This window comes from Plasmodium inui (assembly GCF_000524495.1).
Source record: "Plasmodium inui San Antonio 1 unplaced genomic scaffold supercont1.5, whole genome shotgun sequence".
Taxonomy (NCBI): Eukaryota; Apicomplexa; class Aconoidasida; order Haemosporida; family Plasmodiidae; genus Plasmodium; species Plasmodium inui.
The window spans coordinates 221,829-242,800 of NW_008481839.1; the positions used below are offsets into that span (position 1 = coordinate 221,829).

General features: G+C 41.6%; 3 protein-coding genes across 3 annotated transcripts; 2 read left to right on the forward strand and 1 right to left on the reverse strand.

Annotated features, from left to right (window-relative positions):
• Positions 1-3,643: 3,643 nt before the first annotated feature.
• Positions 3,644-11,032, forward strand: C922_01495 (hypothetical protein; the record flags this gene model as incomplete). The annotated part of the gene is made up of 1 exon (XM_008817098.1): positions 3,644-11,032. One exon carries the CDS (start codon positions 3,644-3,646, stop codon positions 11,030-11,032), a length of 7,389 nt encoding a protein of 2,462 aa, XP_008815320.1.
• Positions 11,033-12,378: 1,346 nt separating this feature from the next.
• On the reverse strand, positions 12,379-17,675 carry C922_01496 (hypothetical protein; the record flags this gene model as incomplete). The annotated part of the gene is made up of 2 exons (XM_008817099.1): positions 12,379-15,046; positions 15,175-17,675. 2 exons carry the CDS (start codon positions 17,673-17,675, stop codon positions 12,379-12,381), a joined length of 5,169 nt encoding a protein of 1,722 aa, XP_008815321.1.
• A 1,136-nt stretch (positions 17,676-18,811) lies between these two features.
• Positions 18,812-20,257, forward strand: C922_01497 (hypothetical protein; the record flags this gene model as incomplete). Its single annotated transcript, XM_008817100.1, has 6 exons — positions 18,812-18,874; positions 19,037-19,128; positions 19,355-19,469; positions 19,667-19,780; positions 19,948-20,016; positions 20,123-20,257. The coding sequence occupies 6 exons, from the start codon at positions 18,812-18,814 to the stop codon at positions 20,255-20,257; spliced, it is 588 nt and encodes a 195-aa protein (XP_008815322.1).
• Positions 20,258-20,972: the final 715 nt, after the last annotated feature.

Sequence of the window (20,972 nt, forward strand, 5' to 3'; positions counted from 1 at the left end):
TTTTTTTTTTTTTTTTCCCCTTTTTTTGCACTATTCCTATCACACTAGCGAATGGAATAAAGCTGCAAGGTGGGCAAACGCGTTAGTAAATATCCCCCCCCGTCGCAGTTGTTTCTTTATTGAAACAGCATAACCGTGGCACGGGCAACATACACAAAGGTGTGCACAAATTGCACATATAACAGTAGGCAAATGGGGGCAGTATATTTACAATTGTATGGCTCAATTTTTCAAACAGGTTGGCTTAACTCTTCACGGAGGAGATAGTCGGGCAAACGTTAATCAGTGGTGGGAAGAAGGCACGTATCAACATGGGGTAAATCGAATTTTATAAAATTTAAATACTTTCTGGTACTGTTACCGATACCTGCGGAATGGGCACCGGACTGTGGCTACCACGCCTGCGCAGATAACATGCATGCCTTCGCAGTACTCTTATGCGCACGTCACGGAAGTACGTACATATATATATATTAATATGCATATGCTGTGCTGGACTTTTCCAGTAACATTCCATCCAAACTGCGCAAGTGAAGCAGAAATGGGATTGGGCTACTGATAAAAAGGGATGACAAACTGGAGGGAAGGGTACCAAATCATTTCGTATGCTTTACAAAATTACCATGTACACGTGTCATTTTAAAGGTATTATTCACCTGCTTTGGCTTCGTTCCGTTTTGTTTTGTTTTATTTAATTTTATTCTTTTCATCTTAGTTCAGTTTAACATTTTGTACTTATTTTTTTTTTTTTTTTTTTCTATTTTTAATCAGGGATATATTTCCTCGTAGGCCCATGTCCCTTCACTTGTCACACAGCAGGAAGAGGAGGCGGCAATTCAGGCTCGCATAAGTGCACAAACACTTTCTTAATTATTCTGCGTCGCTTCGAATCGTTATAGTGGCACCATTTACATACACGCTTCTGCCCCTATTGCGCAATGCTCACATTTTAGGAAAGGCTTTTCAGGTATGTGGCATCGCAGCGGAGTAAGAGTTGTGCCTTCACCCGATTTGCGCAGCGTATGATCTTTTTCGAGGGGCTCATTTTATTCCGTTCTGAAGTTACGCCGGCGGTGAATTCTTCTCATAGGATTTCTTTTAAAGGGAAATAAAATGAAGGGCTATGCAACACTGCATATTTTAGAAAAAAAAAAAATGGAGGGAAGAGGACTCCATGCGAGGGGGTTCGCTAAAACTGTTTTGTGAAATGTGACGAAAAGTTAAAACCATTTCACTTGATGCTTTACCACTGGTGTCCTTTTTTCGCTGTTTTTCATTCCGTTGAGTTTATCACTGGAGAAATTATTTCCATGGTTCCTGTATCTTTTTTTTACACATGGGCGGGAGGTAGCGTGGTCGCTTTATGAACACACGCGGGCGATGTAATACATGTGTAGGTAAACCCAAATAAGCTACAATGTATGCTTATGTTCTATGGATTTACCGATGAGCAGATCCCTCTTTTTTTTTTTGCGAAGCGTGAAGGAGCTGCAGAGTCACACATCCCGTTTGTGTCTCCCAAAAAAAGGAAACTATTCGCAGAGTTAGCCGGAAGCTGAACTTATCATACCCTAGCCATTATCCATAACGTAAAATTAAAAAGTGAACATGTTTGAAGAGGCTGTTTCATAAGGCTAGGTGTAAAACATGACATTCTCCTTTTTTTCTTGTCTTTTTTTTTTTTTTTTTACCATCATAAGGTGTTAAGCAAAATTGTTTCATGTGGTAGCCCCTTTCGAGTGACCCTATTGAAGCAAAGAACTAGACCGATCACTAACAATTTGTGGTCTTCATTTCGCCGAGCAATTGTGGTGCGTTCACCTTTGACAATGTGAAACGGGGGGAAAAAAAAAGAGTACACAAAGGACTAATAGTAAATAAATAACCTAGTAACAAGCGTGAACGTAAGTATCACCCCCTTTTTTCGCATTATATAATACCATTTAGCCAATTGGGGGCACTTAAATGCGGGGTTTCACATTCTGTTTACACCATTTTCGCTCTTTACGTCACTTTCGCCCTTTTCGACGACTTTTTACTCACATTTTTTTCACCAAACGATATCCTTATTGAACACATCAAAAAACTGAAAAACCTTTTAACCATTGTGCAATTTTTTTCAAATGGTCAAGGAGTACAACCCCGAGTTGCGAAGTAAAAATTTGTTCTGAATTTTTTTTTTCCGAAAGGGATTTGGTGAAATATACTCCAATTTGTATCACATTTTATCCTTTTTACATAAAAAACGCGACATGATTTTATCCTAATCGTAGCACATTACTCAGGCGACTATTGTTGGGTGATGCCCAATGGCGAGTACATAATGGGTGAGTTGTACATTTTCGCAAAATTGCAACGTATTTCGCGTATCTCTATCACTCATCGCGAAAGTGCTTGCCTTGCGGCGCACTCAAAACGGGTTTTTCATTCCACCAGTAATTACAGCCAATGAAATGAAGTGAAAAAATGAAACGTTTCCCCACTTACCAAGCATCACCTTGAACTGGTTCGAGGCATACAAGTATGAACGCACATCCGTATGTATGCCCTTTATCACGCATACGTATTTATGTGCGTGCGCAATTCGAGTGGCGAATTTTCTTCATTTTACTTTTTTTTTTTTATAACAAAAACACTGACGATATGTTTACAGAGAATTACCTGAACAGGTTTTAATTTGTTTGCCCATCATCCTGTTCACATTCGTGTGCTATAAATTTCTATACAAGTGAAGATATAAGAATAAATGGAAAGAGAAGAATAAAAGACGTAAAATAAAAGGATGCCATTTTTTCCTATTTTTTTTTTTTTAAGTTGCAAAAATAGGAACGCTTTTCACCATGAGCAAATGATACCCCTAAGCCCTTTTGCATTTTCTTCCTTCACTTCTGTTCACACGTATAGGTATACAAAAACGCCTAGCGTTTGATACACTCTAAATTGAATGCAAAAGAGAGTGAAAAAATTTAGTACGTTTTCCCCATAACTGTACACATAAGATGGAAGCATAATCCAGTCTTTTTTCTTTTTCTTTTTTTTTTCTTTTTTCTTTTTTCTTTTTTCTTTTTTTTTTTTTTTTTTTTTTTTTCTTTTTTTTTTTTTTTTTTTTTTTTTTTTTGCTTTTTTGCACCAAAATGTGAAAAAAAAATACAATAGTAGGTGAGCAGTAAGCTAATATTAACTTTCTGCGATGTTCCTCTTTTTTTAATTTATTACTTTTTATTCGAGTTCATATCCCATTACGAATTTGCTTACACGTGACAATTACGACCATTTGTTTTTTTTTTTGTTTTTTTTGGGTTTCTACTCCCACGTTTTTTCCACTTCTTCCGTATATCCCATTATAAAATATCCTCCTTTTGTGGTCCATTTTCGGTCCATTTGTTTTTGTGTGTTTGCCCAGCCCTTGCGTTGTGCCGCTTACCCATCCAGCATAGCACTCGCATTGCCCTGTATCGCCGGGATAAACCAAAATGATAAAGCGAAGTGTAACAAAATGAAACGAGCTATAGTCGAACCAAACAGAGCAGCAATATATGCATACATGCATATGTATGTATATACACCGCACACGCAGTGTAGCACCTGATCATGTGTAGACACAAGAAGGGATGCGAAAAATGAAGAAATAGGCCCACGAATAATGAAGGACTGTGTTCGTAAGAATTCACCATGCACATATGATCACACACGTCAGGGGAACCCAAAACGAGGTGGGGAAATCGCCTCTGCTGCTACCGGGGGGAAAGCCTTCCCTTTTAGCCTGTGCCCACACGATGGCTTGAAAAAAAAACGCTTGTTCGATTGGACATTGGAAGACGGTCCTCCTCTTGGGACGCAGAATAAACAACACCTGCGACTGGAGCAAGGAACTCACGCATCAGGAGAGCAGTTACTATGCCTTGTCCTGCTAGAGTGGCTTATAGAACGACTGATTGATCGACTCATTGACCGACTCGTCTTGCACGCACCGTCAGAAGTAAAAAATCGCATGAGGAACTTTCTACTCCATTGCATCAAAAATGATATACTGTGTCTTTGTAAGCTTATTGACGTTGCGTACCCCACAGATATACGAAATTTAAGTTATGAGGATGGCGAAGGCAGAATTGTTCATCCCACAATAGATGAACCTCTCCATCCTTACAAGGAAAAAGTGACCAGTGAAGACTGTACCAATGGGGCATGCAGCCGGGTCAGAGCGAATAGAATAACAAAAAGAGAGCAAAAAAATGATCAACTCCGTTTTCCTCAAAAGCATCATTCTTCCGGACCTACTTTTTCACATCAAGCAAAAATACGGAAACCTGAGAAAATTAACCTCACCCTTCATTTATGTATAGAACGGAAAGAAAATACTAATTTGGAAAATCCTCTAACTGTTGTAAGTGCATTTTTAAAAAATGAAATTATGTCATCGCGTCAGAAAACTGTACAGAATAGCGACCCTCGTTTATATATTCATAGGATGGTGCAAAATAAATGTCATTTTATTCATGGAGCAAAAGGGAAAGGTTTGTTCTTAAAAGAGTTTCCACCATTTAGGGGGATGTTACACATAATAATTACTCATAAAAGGACGTCTCTTGTTTTTTATTTAATCGTTGGAGAGATCTTCTTCTTCGTCTGTTGCCTTCTGAATACGTCTCTTGCTCAAGTGAATGGTTCGACTACTTTATTTTTTGAAATTTATTTACCTTTCGGAAATGTGTATACAATTAGGCATTCGCATGGTCTATTTAGCTACTTAGCACATACGTGGGAATCGGGACTGTCTGTTTTTTCCTCTAAGGTGTGTTGGTTGGGGGGGGATCCAGGAAGAGGCAAAGACCTCTCTTCAGTAGGAACCGACAAGAGGGAGAAAAACGGAAAATGCGAAAAAAATGACGACGTAAACAATCCCAACCGAGCGAGGCAAAGAGACAAACGAGCCCGCACAAAATTGCGATTCACCAAAAGTAGCACTAACCACCTTGGTGATGAACCCCAGGAGGAATATTCAAAGCACCCCGATAAAACCCACAAAGTTAACATAAACGCAGGTACAAAAAAAAGACGTGCATCAGTTAACAGGTTGGTAGATAGAACTGGTTCCAGGGAAAAGTCTTCCACAAATCGGAGCCAGGACGAAACGCGCATGAGCCAAAATGGGGCCAAGCCGAATAGCCCCCGTCGCACGTGCGGCAACCACAAGGGGGATGACCAAAATGAGGAAAACGAAAAAGAAAACGACAACGATAATTACAACAAGGAGGAAACTGGCAGCAGAAGAAGCGGAAACAGAAATGGTGATAAGCGCAGCGGAAGAAGCAACGGGGATAGGCACAACAACGACGACAACAACAATAACGATAGCGACGATGATGGCGATGAGGATGGAGGTGAGGATGGGGGTGAGGATGGGGAAGACGATAAGGAGGAAGACGAAAATGACGAGGAAAATGATGAAGATGATAAGAAGAAGGCCGAAGGTGGTAAGCCAAATGGTCAGGGCGGGAAACAGGAGGCCGGCCCATCTGACGTTATCGCTGAAGAGAGTGACGAACAAAAGGGCGAGCCCAACGATACAGACGATGCATGTGGGAAGGCAAAGGGAAAGGAGATAAAATCGGAAGCAGATGATGTTAAAAATGGTGCTACAGATATGCAGAGAGATTCAAATCAAGGAGACGGAAACGGTAATAAAGAAGATGGTGAAGGAGTCAAGGTCGACTCAGTGGACGAAGACAAGGACAAGTTAGCTGGTCAAAGTAGTGCAGGGGAGAATCGGCCGAATATCAACATGGCTGATACTGCTGCGCAAAGGAGCAGCGAAGCGAAGAGGGCAAATAACGAGGAAAACCAAAATAACATCAAAAAGAACATCAATGCGGAAGAAAGTAACTCCGAAGGGGATCGCAGTGGTGGAATGGAATCCCACATCAGAAGCAACTGCAGGAGCAGCAGTGGATGCAGCGATCAACGGAATGACCAAACCGGGAAAGACGAAAGGGATGAAAAGAACCTCCGAATCATGAACAAGATGCTGAAAAACCTTTCGTTCATGTCATTCAACACGGGTTTGCTTGAATACAAAATATGCGGTGTGTGCATCTACCAGAACCCACCATTTATTTCCAACCGATTGCTTCACATTCCCTTTGCTTTAAAAAGAACCAATGCAGACATTATAGCGTTGCAGGAAGTATATGATGAGAAACACGTGGAGTATTTAAAGAACCACCTGATGCCCAAGTATCCATTCTATGCGAGGGACAATTATTGCAGTGACGTCTTTAAGGAAAAATTTAGCGACGTGAATGTCGCAAGGGAGGACGGATTCCGTGAGGGTAGTCGTCAGGATGGCAGAGACGGCCTATGTGGTAGAAATGGTCCAAGTGAAAGAAGCATCCCATGTGGTAAAAACGGCCCAAGTGGTAAAGACTGCCCAAGTGGTAAAGACAGTCCAAGTGACAGAACAGCTAACAGTTACGAAAATAGCAAGCGAACCGGAACAAGCGCCAACAACCCGAACGGAGGAAACAAAAAGGAACCGCGTTGCAGAAAAAAGAAATATTTTGCTCTTCACCACGGATTACTTGTATTTAGTAAGTACCCCATTATCTACTCCTTTTTTCACGGATTCAAACACGTAACTTATCTGGAACATATATTCGGGACAAAAGGATTCCTAGAAGTCGTCATTGACGTCCCTTTTTTTAGTTACATTACTTTGGTCAATATGCATCTAGCTAGCGGTGCCGCAGACACAGAATCTAAATATATCGAACGAGTTCGAGACTTCGAAATTAAGCAAATTATGGAAATAGCTAGAAATGCTGAGAAAAGAAATACCATCCCAATAATTATTGGAGATCTCAATGCTGCTCCCAATTTGTGTCCAAATAATTATTCCTCCTTCATTAAAAGGGGGTGGAAAGACGCTTGGCTCTATGCTAGGAATGTCAAAAAGAAGAAAACCAAACAACTCATAGGGAAGGCATTACCACGCTTGCAGAAAAAAAAGACGCGTACAATTTCTCCCAACAGTTGCCACTCTTTCAGTCATTTATTCCCCAGGGTTGCTGGCACTTCTGAGGACGTGGTCAACAGGGAGGCCAAAAAGGCAGAAAGGGAAGGAAGAAAAGAAACGGTAGAAAGAAGAGAAAGAGAAGTAAGGGAAGAAACGGAAGAACATCACCCCAGTCGTAATGACCAAGAGGGAGTCAAAAATAAACATAAAGGAAATCCACTCAGCGGCATAACCAATAACGATAACGCTTACAGTAACCATTCGGTGAATGCAAATAAAAGTATCTACTTTGAGAGACCATCCTTGGATAATAAAGTGCACACAAAAAATGATGAACTAGGTAGCAGAAGTTCCATGCGCGTTTTCCCCAGTTTTAACAGATCGGAAAATAACGACAGTATAGTTTACTCCAACTCAGGGAAAACTCTCTCTACCTTTTGCAACATTTTAGAATCTTATGATAGTATGTATCATAATGAGGCGTACACGGAGGAAAGGAAGAAATGGAATGTGGGTGACAACTCCGTAGAATTCCACGCATCGGTTTGTTTAAGCAGAGCCAATTTCAAGAATGACGCAAGCGAAATGGACAAAATGAATAGTGCACTAAATAATGGTGCGTTAAATAAACGCAGGCAATCTAGGAATTGCCTGCAAAGCAGATACTCCGAATGTGTTTCCCATGCGATGACTGCGCGTAGTGGGAGACGTGCAGTGACGGGCGTGCCCTCTAAGATGTTCCTCATTCGTAGTAAGAAAGTCACAGAAACGGTTTCAAAGACGATCTGGAGAAGAAAAGGAAATTTCCTTCCAGAAAGTTACAAGAGAGTGAAGCGTCATCATAGAAAAGGGTGCACCAGAAAATGTCACAAAAAAGAGCATCTTCCCCACGTCAAGCGGATTCCATCCAGTCGCAAAAACCAGGCACTTAAACTAGTTGACAATATGAGCCCGTCACAAAGGGGAAACATTCCTCACTGTACCATTATCCCCAATTCGAGCACTGCCAATGGGAAAGATAACCCTTCAGATGTAATTCCAGAGCGAAAGGGGGAAACACAGCTGCACACTGACGAAATGCATTATGGACAGATGTCCCCCCTGAGTACTAGGGCAGATCATGTGGTAGATCATCAAAAAGGAGACCACGATCTGTTAGAAAGTATCCTCCACGTGAGCAAAACACAAGATGACCTTTTTAACCCTCCCACGGGGGAGGAAAATGGCCCCAACTGCTGCGCAGATAAGAGAGACAAAGGAGAGAAAAAGGAAAGACAAAGGAATGTGCAAAGTTGCTCCACCGGTGATGTGTTCATAAAGGAAGATAAAATCGGCAGTAGCATTGTAACACAGAAATGCACTCTACGTAGCAAGATCGATGGAGACAAATTGAAGATCCACAGGGAGGAAGACGAATACCATGCCGCAACAAATTTACACCACCATTATAACAGCGACCATAATTTATTCTCCAGTGACATATCAAGTGAGAGCAACCACTCGTATACGGATCTGTATGATGATGAGGAAGAGGCCAACTGGTTCAGTGACCGAAGTTCCAATGTGTCAAGGAATGACCTACATGATAGAACCGAAGTGGCTGTTCCACTCGAGGCGGAGCCCAGTGGGATGATCTACTGCATGAAAGAAGAGGGATTCACAAATGGAGACACTACGGAAAAGGCACCAGAGACAATAAAAGAACTTGACACTTCGGGAAGTAACCAATTGACTGATAAAAAGTGCGCAAACGGAGAAGACAAAATTATGACACACTGTATATCATCTCCAGAAATGGGAGAATACTGCAGAGGAGAGGAAAACACTCCCCAGTTTCATCCTAAAGAAACTGCCCAGGTAGGTATGTCCAATGAGAAGGGTGATGACAACACCTCCACCCATGCTCAAATGCAAAGAGAAGAAGACTCCAAGCTGAGTGTCACAACCACTTTCTATAAAAATCAGTTAAGTGGTCATAAAGAAAAAGTACGAAATGTGCATGATAACTGTGAAGACAAATTGAAGATAGAAAATCTTTGTAGCGCTTTCTTGAACGAAGAATTGGCGAGGGGGAGGGAGACCCACAAGGAACCCCCACTGCTGAGTGAAGTAGGCACAAGAAGGGACGGCAATGACTGGAATGTTACATATGCTATCGGAAAGAACGATGCAAAGGGAAACAGCTGCAACGATCAGATGGAAAGCCCACCATACACAAGTACCCAACCCGCTGAAGAAAACGCCAATATCAATACGAACGAAAAGAAGAAAAAGATTAGTAAGCTAGCCAAGAAAATAAAACAAATGAAAAAGAAACTCTTTTATAACATTCTGAGGAATTATGAGAAGAACCATGATGGCGGGGTTAAAAAAAGGACGCCCCTGAAGGGCAAACAAGGTGAGCCGCAGATGGCGAAGCATGAGAGAGAAGAAGGCAACTTATTTACTCTAGAAGACGTCAAGCAAAAGGCCGAAAGAAACCATCATATCATTGCTTCCCTCAATGAAAGGGAGCGCACCGTGAAGGAATCCAACTGCAAAGGAGAAGTAATCCCAGCGGAAGATCACTCACTCAGAATTGACGTATCCGAGGCACTAAAAAACCAAGTAACAAATGAGAAAGGGAAAAATAAGAGCAGCAAGTTCCTGCACTTCACCAAAAAATGGTACAACAGTAGAACCCAAGAAACTCTCAAAAAAGACATCTTCTATTTCATTAAGAAGTTAAAATTTAAAGCGACAAACAAATTAAAGCAGAAGTTTTGTATATGCGCAAAGAATGTAAAGGACAATCTAAGTGAAGGAAAGAAACTTGTGCTAATGGAGAAGGAACAGAAAGGTGAACTTCAACAGTTTCACAACAAATGCCCCTTCGTCCAGAATAATTCGGACCTCCCAAGGTCCTTCAGTAGCATAAAACTGGCAGACGATTTTATAAAAATGTGTGAGTGTACTCCCATGTCTAAAAAGGAAAAGAACCAAAGGGGTAGAAATTATAATCAAGGAGACGCACGAACTAAGGAGGGTCCAGAAAATTCCCCAAAGAGCAAAAAATATTTCATTTTTAAAAGAAGGCAGAAAGAGGAGAAGGATAGAAATCACATAGTGGAGAATATGAGTGAAGGCAGGATCCTCCTCGATGACCATAACTGTGTGAGTCCCAATCGAAATGCGTCTAAAAATAAAAAATGTACACATGGGGGCAGCCCGGTAGGCGGCGGAGAACCCAACCAGGGACAGTTGCACAACAAAATGAACCTTAATATGAAAAATAAAAGCTTTCTTAATTTGACAAGCGAAGAAAACATTTCTAGTGACGAATATACGTGGGATCCCCTAAACCCGCTGAATGTCCTCGGGCCCCATTCCAGATGTAACGGACTGAGATGCGATTATATTTTCTTTCCTCCCATCAGTTACAACAACGGAAAGGGTGCAAAGGGGGGAAAGAACGTCACGGCTGAAAAAGGGAATGTTGACCAAAAGGGCAAGCCAAGTGCAGCAGAAAAGACGGATGAGGCATACAAAATGGGTGCCATTAAATCCCAGCCATGTGTAGACAGAACTAAAATGCCTAACGATGAACAACTCGTGATGGGTCGCGAAAAAGCCCAAGAGGGATCAAACATGCCCTTTGATCCAGTTGGTGCCAATCGCGAAACTCAGAAGTGCTCCAATTCCGTTTGGAACACGCAGAATTATGTCTTAACCCAGACACACAACAAGAGGGGCAGAAAGGATGACCACCAGGCGAAGGGGAAGAGATACGAAGAAGCTCTCGATCTAAAAAAATATAACGACCTCAAAATTTTGAAGCATTACTATATTAAGAGTGCCAAGATACTTTTTAACGAACCCTCCGTCATGGTCCACACGTACAAGAGTTCCAAAAACTTCAATTGCTGCTATTCCTTTTGTATGAAAATAAAGAATGTCCATTTCGTGACAATGTCTGACCATTATGCTATTAAGATAGATTTGAGACTAAAAAAGAATCACAAGTTTGTTCGGAACAGCTAGAGGGGGGTGATATATGTCATGGCATCTTCTCGGCTAGCTACCACTCTTCTTTGTAGAGGCATTGACATGAGCAGCGGCGCTGAGGCGCTTGACGTTTACCCTTTCGTGAGAATGTTTTTTATGCTATGATATGGTAGATTTAGTGTTGATGTCGACATTGATGTCTTTTTTTTTTTTTTCTTCTATTTATAGCTCTCCCCCCTTTATGTGTCTCTACCCCTGTAACTCAATCCCGTCGTAGGTGGGGTGCCTTCTTTCCCAAATGCGCTTAATTAAATTTAATTTATACATCATTAATTCGCCTCATTTCGCGCCTCTTATTACTCCATCATCTTCACTTATTTTTATTTTATTTTTTTCTTGTCTACTCCCATTTTCAATACGTGCTGCGTAGCTTCATTGATGCTGCTTTCCGGGTGACCATCCAACCTGTCAGTTGGTTCAAATTAAATATTATTAAGTTTGCAAGTTGTGCTTTTTTTTTTTTTTTAAGTGCCTTTTAATACATTCCTTTTTGTACAGTTCAGTTTACACTACCATGTACGTTATGTGCATATGTGAGCACCGCTCAAGCACGCTTGTGTCTTTGACTGTGTTTTTCTGCATGTGCGCCAACTCTCGTAACTCCCTATATTTCACACCTATGTGGATATGTTATTTTAAATTATTTGAGTCATTCGCTTATAAATGGTTTAAAAAAAATAAAAATTAGATCTCAAAGTTGACAAAATTGTTAATTAGAGAAAAAAAAAAAAAGGACAAAAAGGAGAAAACAAAATGCACAAGGAACTGCCCAATCGACGCCTTCAAATTTGTGAATCAAACATTTGGAGTAAACGGGTGTGCAAGGGGGGTTAAAAGCTGACAAATGGTGGGCGTCATGAATTGTCGCTTTCCCAACCGCGTGGGGCAGCACAATCGTAGACATAAGCACATGGACAAGGGCAAATATGCTCGCGCGGCTTGGCGATGTCGAAATTCTGTGCCCAGAATTTACGCCAATTAGTGAACGCCAAAGGGATCCACATTTTTCACACTTAAAAAAAAAAGAGGAAGAAAAAAAGAAAAAGTAAACTAAACCGATGCTGAAGGAACATGTAAATGTCATGGACAATTGGGGTGGAAATGCAAAAAGACACACCCTGTACGGATATTTCTCGACGGATTACCACACGGGGTAATTTTCTCTGACTTTACAGGAGAAGCGTTCAAAAGAGATTCGTAAGGGGCAAAGACATGTGGAAAACAGGTAAAAACATGTGGCAAACACGGACCGACCCAAGCCACATGAACAACCAAATGCCACCTTATCGCAACCCATACGACACAGAACAGATCCTCTTATATCATGCCAAGCGCAAGGTCCACACCTGCGATCCGGGGACAATCAAAATTTCCTTCTTCTGAAACCTGCTTATCGTTTCATACTGCTCCGTAGGCCCCTCTTCAACACACCCCGTCTTTCCTCCATCTTCATTTGATGCTTTATCCCTTTCGATTTTTTCTCCACCGAAAGGAGCAGGGTTTTCCATCAGACCAACACCTCGTTTATTATGTTCATCGGTGGAAAAACTCTCATGGTGCAGACCTCCTCTGGGACTCCCTCTTGATTTTTCTTCTTCAACCCGCTTGAAGAAAACGTCATGGATATACAGAACGTCATAAATTTTTTGAAAGGCCTCTTTCTCATCAAGTTTTAGTACTTGGTAATTAACGATAAATTGAGAATTTTTTATTTTTTTGAGGATATTTGGGATTTGCAGAGTTGTTCTGTTTTGAACGGCGTGCTCCTCTGATTGCCTTTCCGCTGTCTGCTCTTCCTCTTTCGCGGCCCCCTCCAGAGGCCCAGCGCTGCGAGCCTCATTCATGGCAGTCGCATCTCCGCCCACCCTGTACAGCACCCCTGTTGATAAATCAAATACAAAGGTACTTTCTTCATATGATACAGAAATAAATTCGAACGTCAGATTTAGCAAGCTGTCACTGATTGACTTCTCTGTTTCTAACAAGGGCACATAAAAGACGATTGCATTTTTCAATTTGCCATTCTCAATTGGGCTTTTTTTAAATTTACACTTGGCGTTTTCTTCTCTATTGTGATTGGCGGTGTTCATTTCGTCACTGGCCTCAATTATGAGCTTCAGGCGGTCAGTGATCAAAGTGCTCTTTTCCACTGGGTAGCTGCTAATAGGGTTACTTCCCTTGGATGAGTCCAACACGTAGGATGTGTACGTGTAGGTCTTCGCCGTATACTCCTCATCAGGGTCGTCCATTACATCCACATCAATATAATTTTTAAATAGTATATTCAGGCATATGCTCTCTTTTGCGATTTTCGTTATGACGATTTCTTGAATGTAGGCTTCCGTTGGGAAGCATATAAGGCCATCCCTCATGTAGAAGTACTTCTTAATAGGTTCACGGGATTCGTCCAGTTCACTTTCTTTGTCGATAAGGTGATCCGTTTCTTTCCTCTGGGGCTTGTTCACTGGGTGCTTCTTCTTTTCAAAGGGGGACATGCCCTGTGAGCTGTTATCATGGGGGGTCCTTCCCTCCTCTGAGTGAAGCACACATAGTGACACATCTTTCGAACTGAGATTGCCTCCATCTCTGGCAGCCGCGTTACGCGCATTCCCCACCACTCGCTTCTCCCCTTTGTAGGCTTCGTTCAAATATAAGAGATATCGATTAAGGAGGACATTCTTCAAATGAATCTGAGCCTCGTCCGTTTTTTTTTTCTGAAAATTGCATTGGTCGCAAATTCTCTTCAAGTCCTCGTAGCTGTAAGTTAACCCCTTCTCGTCGTCTTCCACGATAGTACCTAAAATTCTGTGTGTAATAATATCGATATATCTCCTTATGGGGGAGGTGAAATGAATATATTTGTTCAGTGCTAAGCCAAAGTGATGCGTCTTCTTCTCCCCTTCTGTGTAGGGGATGTATATGGCCTCCTTGTAGTGTTTCAAAATGTTGTACTGCATGCACATCAGCTGATTAGTGTCCAAAATTTCTTCGCAAACGTTTAAAATGTCGTTAATGCTGCTTCTTTTTACGTCAATCAGGCCATCAATTCGACTGTACGTGTTATGGTCAATAATGTGAAGGAGATTATTCTTTATCTCGTCGGAGGTATTTTCATGTATCCTCAGGATTCCCAATTTTTTACTTTGGCTAATTTTATTGGCTATTAAAAAATTTGTTAATATCATCATTTCTTCTATTAGCATGTGGCTCTTTGCTTTGTATTCGACTTTCTCCACGCTAATATTTTCCACGTCCATTTCGTCCAGAAGGGCTTGCACGTTCTTCTTCTTCAAGAAGGCCTGCAAGCGCTCGTTAACAGCATCACCGTTAAAGTGGCTACTAATCATGCCACTAAGATTGTCTCCTCCCTCTGGATAAAACTTCTCCAGTTCTTCCACCCCGATAGGCACCTCTCTATCGCGCGCACAGGACCCACTCGTGTCTGCTTCATTAAACAAAAATAACAAGGACGGCTTGGAGTTGACGCTCTTCCGTCCAGTCTTCTCCTTCAGCATTTTGGACAACAAGAATAATCGAAAGATGTCGCTTCCCAACTTGGCACTCAGACCATACCTCTCGCACGTTGCTTCAAAATTTACAATAAAGGGGAAACAGCTTAATGGGAGATTCCCCCTCACTAAAATATCTTCTTCCTTTTCCTTTATATTGTTATTGCTCTCGTGAAGGCTGCCGTACACATCGTCCAGGAAATCCTCAACGGTATCGTAGTTCAGTTTGTGCTTGCTTTTGATTAGGCTCTTCATAATTTCTATACCATTTTCATTCCTTGCGCTTTTTTCACTTCTGCCCATTTTGTCTCTTTCTTCGTTTTTCACATTTTCGTCACTTTCTACGATCTCCCCCTTCACAACGTCGTACGGATTCGCCCGACTGCTCAGGCGGAAAAAGACCGAAAACGACAGCTTCTCGCCCTGGGTGTTCAGGGAACAAATTTCTTCACTCAAAATGGAGGGGAGCATGTGGATGACCCTGCAAAGTGGCGGGACGAAAAAAAAGTGAAAAGCGAATTCGAACAGGTGAAAAGAAGACACTGGGGGTGAGAAGCGTTGCGAAGATAGGCACACAGGACGAATCGTACACCCCTCTGAGCGCCTTACATTAGGTCCATATATATCGTGTTACACACTTTGGAAGCCACCCTGTCGTAGTACGAGTCGGGGGTCACGAAGAAGGAGACGTCAGAAATGTGCACCCCTATTCTGTACTCAAAAGCATTTGCAGCATTCGTGTCGCTTCCGACAAATTCGATGGACAGAGCGTCATCCAGATCCTTTGCACTCGGAGGGTCTATGGTAAATATATCCAGGTTGGTAATAATTTCCCTATTTTTAAGGAAGCTTTTTAACATGTACTTTTCGATACGCTTATTATTTTCTTGGATGTTTTTCAAGTAGGCCATTTTTAGCCGGTGCTCGAGGATAGTAGGGGAGTCTCTTCCTCGGTGTATTATTGCCCCGGATACTGCTTCGCCTGATGCTGCTCCCCCTGATGTTGCTTCCCCCTTTCCATCGCTTGTCTCACCTTGGACTGCCGACGCACCACACTGGCGGTTGGCCAAAGCTGCGAGGACTTTGTCGTTCACCTCCATTTTGTTCTTCAAATAAGACATATCGCTCCTCTCATAAATGTGAAAATGTATTTTGTAAAAATGGATAAAAAAATAAATGACTCCCAAAAAGTTTTTTTCATTTCCTAAAATGGTAGTGATGCTTCCAGATGGATTGATCTGGTGTGTGTCCCATTTTTTAAACTTCACCAGGACGTACAAATTTATTTTCTTTCTCTTGAAATAGTGCAACAATCTGTTTAACATGCAACTGGAGCCGTCGTATATGAAGCAGGGTAATCTAGGGTCAATGGGCTGTACCTTGGCACACAGGGGGGTGTTTTCTCTATGGCCTTTTTTGAGTGTCTTCCTAGGCGGGGGTTCTTCATCCTTGGGGTCATACTCCATGTTACTTCCTTCCCTGTTGGGCGTTTTTGCATTGGGAGGATTGCTCATAAATTTTTCACTTCTCAACTGTGGTGCGTCCTTCCTGACAAAGGTGTTGTTTATGCTTTTGCTGATATTTAAATAATTCAAGGTGCACACAATTGGGGCATTCCTCCGTTCAACGATGTTAACAACTCTGCAAAAATGTTCCTTTTTTTCTTCCTCCTTTTCGCTCACCGAGATGGTACCCTCTTGACTCGCTTCGAGAATCTCCTCCTCATTTTCTAAATGTCCAGATCGTTTGATTTTCCTTCGAGCCGTATAGGCATACACTACATCCTCGTTCAGTGCTCTGTTGCGGCTAATATAGCCATAAATGGTAAAAGCGTCCTTTTTCAAAAAATGCAAGGGATCTTCTTCACTGACCACAACACACTTGCTCGTATCATAAGGGGATACACATAATACTCCTTTGAATAATTTATTCTTTAAATTTTTCTCCCCATTTTTTTGTAGCTGTAAAACTTTTTGTATCTTTTCGCTATCCCAATATTGTTCATATTCCACATCGATGTAATTTTTATTCGCTACTTCGGCATCTGCTTGGGATTGTCCCTTCACATTTTTTGCCTTCTCCGATTTGGAGTCAAAAGGAATGTTCTCTTTATTATCTTTTCCATTTGTTGAATCTTTGAGTAACTTATTTTTATCATTATAGGGGAGGTAGAGCAGCTGTTTATTTGTATGGTTTCCATTTCCACTGAAAGAGCTTTTACTTTTAAGGTTTCCATTTCCCCATTCGTTTTTAACAACTCTTTTTATTTCCATCCCTTCTTCTGTTCTGTTTGGCATGGCGTCCAGTGAATCTCCTTCTCGATAGTGATGAGCCATTGTCCCTTCGGGTCCTCCCTCCTTTTTTTCCCCCTTGGATTTATATCCCCTGGATCGCAAGGGGAGATTTGTCAGAACTGCACTCCACTTTGCGGGTGAACCTTTCCCTTGCCGATCTCTACCGTCTTTACCGTGCCGACTTACATGACCGTCCTTAACCTTCAAATACACATCCTTACGTTTTAAATAGTTATTTTTCACCTTCAGATATTTCTCCCCCTTGATGCTTTTGCCTTTCCCACTTTGAATGCCCCGTTGGAGGGTTAATGGTGGCGCTACTTTTTCTTTCCAAATTGTGTCTCCCCTTTGGTGCCATTTCTCCGATATTCCCGTTTTGTCTTCACTTGTGGTTGCACCAAATCTGGGGTGCCTTTTCCTGGGCACGTCTTTTCCACTTCCCTCCTGCGTGTGCTCCTCCAAGGGGGCGCCTTCTCCTGCATCTTCTTCTGCCTCTCCTCTGTCAAGAAAGTCATCTGACGAACCCTCCTCATAGTTTCCCAACTTAACATTCTTCTGTTTTATTTTTTGATACACATGTCTGTAAAACTGTTTACTTTTATCCTTCTTGATGTCCTTCAAGGAGGGACTGCACTCTTTCTTCTGTTCCTTCCCCGCGGCACATGACTGTTCTGGCTCAGTTGTCCGAAACTTCGAACCTCCCCCTTGATCAGCGGGGGAACCCCTCCCCTCCAATTTCACACGCTTCACAATATTTATATTTTCATATATTTTGGTGTAAAAACAACATCTTCTAGCATTTTTAAAAAAAAACATGTTCTACTTTTTGTCTCTTTTACACTGCCGTCTCGTATAAGTAATATCATTTTGTTTGGCATGTAGATACATGTAGAAGCACACGGGGTGTTGGGTCGAGTTGTTGCCTTCTTCGGGGATCTTGCCGCTGGAGTCCACAGTGGGAGGCGCACAATTTCACTTGGTAAACGCGCGAGGATTCCTTTCAAAACGGCAACGGTACAACCCAGAGTAATCTCCCCAAACTTGTCAAACTGTTCCCTTCTCGTCGTGGTGAAAAGGCGCGTTTTAATAATACTCCCTTTACAATTCCACTACTCCCGCGGCGCAGTGCTTACAAATGCACATAAAAGGAACCACGCCTGGGAAAAACTAAACAAGAAAAAGTGAAAACGGCAGGGAAATAGAAAAGGCACTTCTGTTGTTCCTTCATTAAAATGTTGCTTATTCCTTTTCTTGTGCCATTTTCCAGAAAACATCACTTTTTGAGGACTTTTAAAAATGGTTTATTTTTTGTTTGTTTGGCTATCCTCCTAGGGCTACCCGTTTCTTTTTTTTTTTCTTTTGGCAATATATGCATGATATTGGTGAGTTCCTTTGTCCTCTCCCCTTCCACAACATAGTACAACGCTTTATGCATTAGTTTGTGAAAATTCTTCCTCTTGTACGAGGGTGATTTGAACACAATCTCCGCAATGCAGTCAACTCGCATAAAAATACAAGTGTACATTTTGGGATGTTCTTTTTTTTTTTTTTTTTCTGCCCATGTGTTGCATGCATAAAGGCACATATGGTGATCCTCCCAAGTTAAGCGAGCGTTGTGCATTTTTGTCAATAAACAAAGGAAATGCACATAATTGGCGTGTCAAATGTTGACATAATCTTCTTCTTAGCACAGACGATTGCATGTAAAAAGAAAGAAAGAAAAAATTCCCTGGGTGATAGATTTTACATGTTTGTTTTGTCACACTTGTATTTTTCCCCCTCCCCCTCTACTAGGCAAACTTTCAGTGGCTTCTCTTTTTTTCTTTTCATTTTTCTTTTTTTTTTTTTTTTTTATCGTCCACCGTGCTGCCGTTTTTTTTATGTATTCCTGAAATTGGGGTACCCGCAAGTGCACAGCCCACACAGCTATCCGTACCTTTTAAAAGTAAACGATGGGTAACAAGATTTCCACGGAGGATCACATCTTTCGATTAAAATTAAAAACAAAGGAACTAGTAAACAGAGAAAACATACATACATACGCATCCTTGCGTACATTTAGGTGTATGATATGTCCCCTGGGAGAAGGGACACAGTTGGTTTTCCTACACCGCGCTTTTTTTTCCCACTGTGTCATCACCACCACTGCTTTCCCCCCCAAATGCCAACGCTTTTAGGAAAAATTATCAAACAGGTCAGAATTAGAAGAGAAAAAGCTCATAACCGATGTCAAAAAGGCCATACAGGCAGGGAAGATCGACATAGCAAGGTCGGTCAGATTATGAAATGTGTGCCGCATGCATTTGCACACGTTGTGATAAACGCATATACCTTTTAATTACACCAAATGGGAAAATCACTAATTCTGATGGCAGTATGGCACCCTTTCTATTGTGTCTTTTTTGTTTTAAGCACTTTTTTTTTGTGAGGTGCCTTCCCATTGTATCCTACTGTGTTGTAATCCACCGTGTCGCCACTTCCCCCCGTCTCGACAGGCTATACGCAGAAAAATGCATAAGAAAGAAAAACGAAAAAATTAACTACCTCAATTTGAGTAACAAATTGGATGTCCTTGTGTCCAGGCTCGAGGGGGCCCACAGATGCGCGTCGGTTAGTTTGCAGTTAATGTTAGGAAGCGGGCGAAAAGAAGGCAGCCCACGCGGAATTTATGCCTTCCGTCCGAACATGGGAAGAGACGGATAATCCGTCATAATGACACATATAGGCATCTCAACATGAACATAGATGTGAACATATATATGCATGCCCGTGTGCGCACGCGCCTCGCCCGAATCCACCCTTTGCAGCTAGTTAAAGACGTAAGCATGATGATCCCGCTGATACAGAAGATAAACACCGAGACCAACGCCGTCAAAATTGGGAATGACGTCATGAAGCTGGAAAACATCTTTGACGAAATTGTACGTTTTGCAGGATTAGGAAAAGCGAGTCACGTAACCCCTCAGTGGGTTCATATGTCCACACGCGCGTAGCTCCGTGGGCGTTCTCCCAAAACGCACGTGTATATTTATATATATATATAATATATATAGATATATAAACTCTCACTGTTTCTTCCCCCCCGCAGAGCATCAGCTCGGATCTCATAAACGACACTGTTCAAACGTCCTCTGCGATCAGCGCCCCCACGGAGGAGGTAAAAAAGGACGTTTCAAATATGGGAAGGAAAGCAGATCATTTCACTGGTTGGTTATGTTAAACATTTTTTTTTTTCTTCTTCTTTCCCCCGTTTGTGCACACAGGTTGACGAATTGATTTCCAAAATAGCAGATGAGCATGCCATAAAGCTGGATGGACAGCTGGGCCCCGTAAATTCGATTAATAAGGTAAAACAAAATTTTTTATCCTTTGTAAAAGGAAAAGCAAGAGGGACATAATAGGCACAACGCAATGCATGATGGGCACACACACACAGAACTGTACAGCGTTATGTACACATATGTGAAGATGTAGAAAGTTCTCTGAAAAAAATTTTTGGCATAAAATGGTGCCATGCGTTGTGCATCCCTAATTAATCCAGTGCTTATATGTGATCATTGTTTGGTATGCAAAAAATGATGTTAAATTCCAACCCCCCCTTTTTTTTTTTTTTTTTGTAGCATTTGGAGGAAATTTCTAACATGAGCGAACGGATAAAAAACTTAAAATGACAAAAAGGAAAAAAGAAATGAGAAAAATTATAATGGAGGTTCATTTTGGTCATTTCCAACGGGCCCCCCTCCCCCTCCGCGTTGACATGAACACATCTGTGAAAACATACGGATGTATATGTATTTATATTTGCATGTGTCACTGCGCCTCTTAGTATAATTTTTATTTTTTAAGAATATTTAAAAGACCCAAAACCCCCTGATCCTCTCCCATATTTGTTTTTGTTCCGCGAAAGGGAAAAGAGTACCCACGAAAATACATAGGTACATGTGGACGCAGTTGCTCACACCTCATGTTTCCAAGTAAATCCTCCATTCGACAACATTTGGTTTAGTGTAAAAAGCACATAGAAATTTATATACCCACCATAGGGCTCTTAACATTTTAGCCGTTCTTTTTTCTCCACAATTTGGTTTTAGTCATACGTAAAAGGGGGCACCC